The sequence below is a fragment of the Otolemur garnettii genome, unplaced genomic scaffold (genome assembly GCF_000181295.1).
Source record: "Otolemur garnettii isolate 467f Iridium unplaced genomic scaffold, OtoGar3 scaffold00014, whole genome shotgun sequence".
Classification (NCBI taxonomy): domain Eukaryota; kingdom Metazoa; phylum Chordata; class Mammalia; order Primates; family Galagidae; genus Otolemur; species Otolemur garnettii.
Genome location: NW_003852409.1, coordinates 30,210,590 through 30,217,065, shown reverse-complemented (window position 1 = coordinate 30,217,065; position 6,476 = coordinate 30,210,590). Strand labels below are relative to the sequence as shown.

The 6,476-nt window shown below is 51.1% G+C and overlaps 1 protein-coding gene across 1 annotated transcript in view; it reads right to left on the bottom strand.

Moving 5' to 3' along the window:
* Positions 1–6,476, bottom strand: part of LRSAM1 (leucine rich repeat and sterile alpha motif containing 1) — a 55,417-nt gene that overhangs the window by 13,822 nt on the left and 35,119 nt on the right. Inside the window, exons 18-21 of the mRNA XM_012802386.2 lie at positions 5,588–5,675; positions 3,707–3,781; positions 2,122–2,202; positions 592–687 (exon numbers count right to left, since the gene is read on the bottom strand). Of these exons, the coding sequence (XP_012657840.1) occupies positions 592–687; positions 2,122–2,202; positions 3,707–3,781; positions 5,588–5,675 (340 nt within the window). The remainder of the gene's footprint in view (positions 1–591; positions 688–2,121; positions 2,203–3,706; positions 3,782–5,587; positions 5,676–6,476) is intronic.

Sequence of the window (6,476 nt, the reverse complement as noted above, 5' to 3'; positions counted from 1 at the left end):
CTATGGTCCCAGCTACTTGGGAGGCTGAGGCAGGAGACTTGCTTGAGCTTAGGAGTTGGAGGTTGCTGTGAGCTGTGATGTCACAGCACTCTACCCAGGGGGACAGCTTGAGGCTCCTGTCTCAAAAAAAAAAAGAGAGAGAAATTAGCTGGGCATTGTAGTGGGTACCTGTAGTCCCAGCTACTTGGGAGGCTGAGGCAAGAGGATTGCTTGAGCCCAGGAGTTTAAGGTTGCTGTGAGCTAGGTTGGTGCCACAGTACTCTAGCCTGGGTGACAGAGTGAGATGTTTCAAAGAAAAAAAAAAAAAAGAATAAATGAAAACAAGCTGGTTGTAAAGGGGTGTGCCCCATTTTATGATTCAAAGGCACATATGTGAATAGCTATAAATATGCTTCACAATGTTTGGAAAATATGCATCAAAACTTTAGCAGCAGATAATTCTCAGAAGTGAAATTCTTTTCCTTTGTACTTGCCATTTTTTCTTTGATGAATGACTCTTATTTGAATAACAAAAGTGTTTCTAAAAATGGCAAGTGTGTTTAGAAAAAGCGAATCCATGTGTGACTGGGAACACAGAAGCCAAACACGTACCAGGATCTCCCGGAGCTCTTCCTCTCGCTGCTGCTTCTCTTTGAGCAGCTGCTGGAGCAGGGAGCTGAGGGCCCAGCGCTGCTCTGAGATCATCTCCTGCAACACAAGATCATCCCCAACGTGCCATGAGCTCATAGCACGCCAGGAGTCCCTGCAGTGGGTGCAGGGTGGAGAAGGGCTTGGTCTAGGATCTTCCACTCACTCCGTTCTCAGCTGGGAGCTCAGTTCGAGGCTCTGTCCGATGCCTCTGGCCTGAAGTGAGCTAAGAGGCCCCTCTACCCTCCTTCTCCTAGGCCTGCAGTTCCATTCTTTGTAGGGTTAAGGTTAGGCATGGATGATTCTAGTGACTGATGACAATGGAATGGTAAGAAACATTAAACAAAAGAAATGACAAGCCATGGGTCTTGCCCGTGGGCAGAAGCAAATGGCCAGGAGGGCAGGTGTGAAATGAGGAAGGCTCTACATAAACGTAGGTGCATGTAAACTGGAGCCCATGCACGTCCCTGTTCCACGCCTGCGCTTATTCTCAAAAACCCTGCGGAGGCCCTGACAACCCCAACAGGCAGAGACAAGGGCCCTGCCCAAGTGCTATGGCTGTGGCTTCTCTGCAAACAGCTCCAAGCCTCTCATCTCTGAAGACCACTCTGAGGGTCACAAAGGATTTTCCCTGTGCTAGCTCCCCCTCTTTTGATGGCCCTGGATGGACACAGGCTGGGCCTGCATGATGACTTCATCTTACAGAGGAGAAAAGGGAGGCCTGGAAGGACCGTGACCTGCCCAAGGGCACACAGCACACCGTGGCAGACCCCAGCAAGCTCACTGCACTGAGAAGCCTGGAAGACAACAGGAAACCTCTCCACTAAGAACAGACACAGGACAGTGACAGATGGAAGGCTGTGCTCAAACACCTAGCATAGGTGCATGTCCTCACATACCATTCCTTCCAGCCCTTGTGTGCACCCGGGGAGACTAAGGTCCAGAGAGGGATCCCCACACCCACTAAGGTTGCACAGAAGGTCCCAGATGGAACACAGTCTGCCAGGGCTTGCTGCCTGGGCTGGAGCTCACCAAGATGTTGCCTGAAGGGAGGACACAGAAACAGGTGGCCCTCACTTCCAGACATCCTGGGGACACCAAAAAGCTTGTTTCCAGATGTTACTCAGGGAGCCCCACAGCCCTGAAGCATGGCTTGAAAAGACAGGGAGCTCAGCAGTGACCCCGCTCCCAAAAAAGGAAATGCAGAGATGGAGATGGAGGTAGGGGTGAGCCTCGGCAATGAAACTTTCCTTCCTCTGACCCTCCTGCCTGGCAACATGCTACCCAACAGCTAATCTTGGCCTGTGCTTGGCCTTCTGGGCCTGGGGAACTTTTTCCAGTATCCCAGCCACAGAGGAGCCCTGCCCTCTGTCTTCTGGAGAAGCTCCCATGCCCGGGACTGATGGGCAGCTGCCAAAGGGTTGGAGGGCACCAGGAAGGTATCCTGCCACAGAGGGGAGGGGAAGGGTGAGCAGGCCTGGGAGCCCTACATACCTGTAGTGTCTCTGTGTCCAGGGATTTCCTCTTTAACTCCAACTGTGTCAGCTGCAATAACTCAGTTTCTATTAACTTAATCTAAACAGAAGACGAAACAGGGGATGTTTTTATTCATGTTAACCATGGTTTTGTGCCACTACTCTCTGCTGGCCACATGGGCTCCAAGAAACCTTTCTGGGGGAGGCTCTGGAATGAGGGGAACCTGCAGGCCCTGGGAACCTCTGCAAGGGGGTTAAGAAGAGTCAGTCATCTCATGGCTCTGAATGCCCTGGGGCATGGACATGCTTGCCTTGACCAATGCCGCTGACTAGGAGAGTCTGGGGTAGGGTGTGTGGAACAAGGAAGGGGGCCAGAACAAATGACAGACACAGAATTATCTCTGAGTCTCTCACTGGTCATAGTTGCCTCAGGGAGGACAGATAGTGATGGAAATGAGTAGTAACGATGGTCCCGGAGCTGCTGAGTACGGAGCACCTGCGTGTGTTAGGCCTGCGCTGTGCATTTTCCATGCACCATTTCTTTAGTACTCTTCTGGCTGTTAGGAGGTATTATTGCCTCCACTTTATAGACATGAAAACTGAGGCTCAGAGAGGTTAAGCAACTTGCCGGAGGACACAGAGCAGATGAGTGAGAGAGCCCTTCCTCTGGGATGTCCCTGCTCAGGGTCTGAAGGGGATCAGCTGGCCTGGTGGGTCAAAACCACTCACAGTGAGAACTGTCTGGGGATCACCACACACTCTCCAGGCTGCCTCTGGGGGGTTTTAGTCCTGGAAGTCAGATCCCACAGTCAGTGACTTCTACCCTTTGCTCATGACCCTATGACCTTCGTCCCTAGTCCCTATGACCCCACTAACCCCTGGTCAGAGGAATGAGCTTCATGTCTGGCAATGGGAGATTCAAATCAAAGAGGGAAATAAAAGGTAAGTTGGTTTTGGTTAAAAAAAAAAAAAGGAAAGAAAGAAAAAGAAAAGAAGAGAAAGAAAAAAACCATATGAAATGTGAAATTCAAAGTGTGCTGAATATGATGAGAGGCATGTTCCCATGACCTGAAGCTCCTTCATCCCCTGGTCCCACTGACAGGCACAGCCACCCTGCAGATCAGCAGAGGAGCCTGGACAGGAGCTTGAGCCCTTCCTCTGGGTCGAAGCGCTTCCTTAGCCAGCCTTGGGGCCCACAGAGGCCCATGGCCCACCTGCCCCTGGTTGGGAAATCCAGTTGCCCAGAGATGTCTCAGTCAGTCTTCGCTGATGAGGCTCTAGGATCTGTGCAGGCTGCTCTGCCCCACGAGGGGGTCCTGCCTGAAGCACAGGCAGCATACGGCTGCCCCAGCAGTCAAGGCTGCACATCAGTGCTGCCCTTCCTGGCCCAGGCCTTGTGGAGACTTGGCTGCATTTGTTGGCAACGCTCTGGACAAATGCCCCCAGTGAACCCCTGGCGGAGGTCTGTGTATCTGCTTGCCAAGCTGACAGGCTGAGGGGCTGGGATTCACACTGCAATTGCTGCCCCTGTGGTCCTGCTGAGCCACTCTGCAAGTCTCCGAGCAATGGAAGGGCAGGTCAGGGACCACCATCCCAGCACTCACCTGACTCCTGATCTGCCGATGCATCAGGTCTCTCTTCACCTGGAGGGCCTCAAATGCAGCCTTCTGCATAGCACTCTGCAAACAGAACACAGGATGCTAAGAAAGCCCGCACCCCTCTCCCTGCAGCCCCATCAGGGAAGAAGCAAAAGCAGAATACAGAATACCTTAATGTACGGTTTCTCTGGGTCTGAGAGATGGACAGAAATAACTTTTCCTTTTTTTTTTTTTTTTGAAACAGAATCTCACTCTGTTGCACAGGCTAGAGTGCTGTGGCATCAGCCTAGCTTGCAGCAACCTCAGACTCTTGGGTTCAAATGATTCTCTTGCCTCAGCCTACCCAGCAATCGGGACTACAGGTGCCCAACACAACACTCAGCTAATTTTTTCTATTTTTAGTAGAGACAGGCCTCGCTCTTGCTCAAGCTGGTCTCAAACTCCTGAACTCAAGCAATCTACCTGCCTCAGCCTCCCAGAGTGCTAGGATTACAGGGGTGAGCCATTGTGCCTAGCCTAACTTCACCTCACTTATTTAAATCTTAAAAGGACATGAGTTCACTGTGGGCTGGACATTGCGCAGCCCTCTACCTGAATTGTGGCCTGAATTTCCACCACAGTAACAGCCTGGCACTTTCAGTGCCGTTTCACAAAGGAGGGAAGTTAGTCTTGGAGATGTGAATGGCTGGTGCTGGGACATGCACCAAGTCTACCTAGACGCTGAGCCTCACCGTCTCTGAGAGGCAAAGAATCTTCCTCAGTCAAGTGTCAAACCATTCTAGAACAGAGATTGCAATCTGGCAGAAGGGGAGGGGAGATGGGCTGGGCAAGGCAGGACAACACACACATGGAGGGGTAAGGGAGAGGGGGGAGGGAGATGTCCATGGGCTGCAGGGACAAGGCTGAATGGAATAATATGGAGCCAGAAGGGGAAGAGGTCAAGGGGTCCTTGGTTTCCTCCACTTGAGGGCTCTACCCTGCACCTGCTAAGCACCAGCATAGGCGGAAGAGCAGAGGATGGGACATGAAAAGAGTTCAGAAGTCCCACAGCGTTCTCCGTGGCTTGGCTTATGTGGTGTGACATCATCACCATGGTCCCTTAAGCCCCCTCAGGGAACAGGAGAAGTGCATCTCTAGATTTCAGTGCCCACTGCCTACCCTTGGCCCCCTCCCCCCAGCCTGAAGAATTATTATTATTATTTTTTTTTTGAGACAGAGCCTCAAACTGTCCCCCTGGGTAGAGTGCCATGGCATCACAGCTCACAGCAACCTCCAACTCCTGGGCTCAAGTGAGTCTCCTGCCTCAGCCTCCCAAGTAGCTGGGACCACAGCGCCTAGATATTTTTTGGTTGCAGCCATCATTGTTGTTTGGCGGGCCTGGGCTGTATTTGAACCTGCCACCTTTGGTGTATGTGGCTGGCACCTTAGCCACTTGAGCCACAGGCGCCAAGCCCAGCCTGGAGAATTATATATTTCTTTTTTGAGACAGAATCTCACTATGTTGCCCTTGGTAGAGTGCAGTGGTGTCACAGCTCACAGCAACCTCAAACTCTTGGGCTTAAGTGATTCTCTTGCCTCAGCCTGTCAAGTAGCTGGGACTATAGGCACCTGCCACAATGCCTGACTATTTTTGTTACTGTTGCTGCAGTTATCACTGTTGTTTAGCAGGCTTAGGCCAGGTTTGAACCCACCAGCCCCAGTGCATGTGACTGGTAGCCTAGCCGCTGAGCTACAGGAGCTGAGCCAGAATTGTATATTTCTAGGGGGGGCTAAGCCACTTGGGTCTTTCATACTGCCTGGTACGGGACCCCATGTGAAGCTCTGATGCTTGGCCCTGCCTCCCGTGCACCCCATCTAGGCCCTCCTATGTGCTTAGCGAGGCCTCACCTCCTGCAGGATCTGGCTGATGGCTCGGCTCTGATCCATCTGCTGCCATGACAGAATCTGCTGGAACCGCTCATCCATTTCAGCCATGCTACCAGAAAGACAGCAATTCATTCATTCTCAGAATATTTCCTGAGCACCTATTATGTCACCTTGGAGGGGACCAAGATAACCATTTATTTATTCAACAATACTAGTGGGATGCCTGCTGGGAGCCAAGCCCTGGGCATGGCCTCAGAAGGTAGGTGAGCAGGATGAGAGATGGGAGAGAAAATCTCCCAGGTCCTCTTATTGGACCCTCATTGGAATCCCCTGCACTGTCGCCCCCTGAGGGGGACACCTGGCTTCTGCCCAGCCACCTCCGTGGATGGAGAACCCATGACCCCCAGGTGAGCCACTAGAGCAGTGATTTTCACTCGGAGTGCTATGAGTGGATCTTAGTGTGCCTCCAAAAATTTTAAAGATCATTAGTTATTTTCAAAAGAAGTTCAAAGCACAGTAAATATATTCTTTTTCTTTTTTACTCTTCTTTTGGATAAACATAATTTAAGTGTGCTGTGAAAGTTTAACTATAGGTTCAAGTGTGCTATGAGATAAAAAATGTTGAAAAACACTGACCAAGAGAGTCAAAGTGGCACAGCTGTCCTTCCCAGCATTCCTGCCCTGGCCTGGAGCAGCTCTCAGCCCTCCACACAGGCTGGTGACTTTGGCATAAGGATATACACTGTCACGTATGTATGTCCATGTTTTGGTATAATCTTGATTTTGTAATAGTAGCAGTTATTTTCTTTCTTTTCTTTTTTTTTTTTTTTTTAGAGACAGAGTTTCAGTTTGTCACCCTCGGTAGAGTGCTGTGGCGTCACAGCTCGCAGCAACCTCCAGCTCCTGGGCT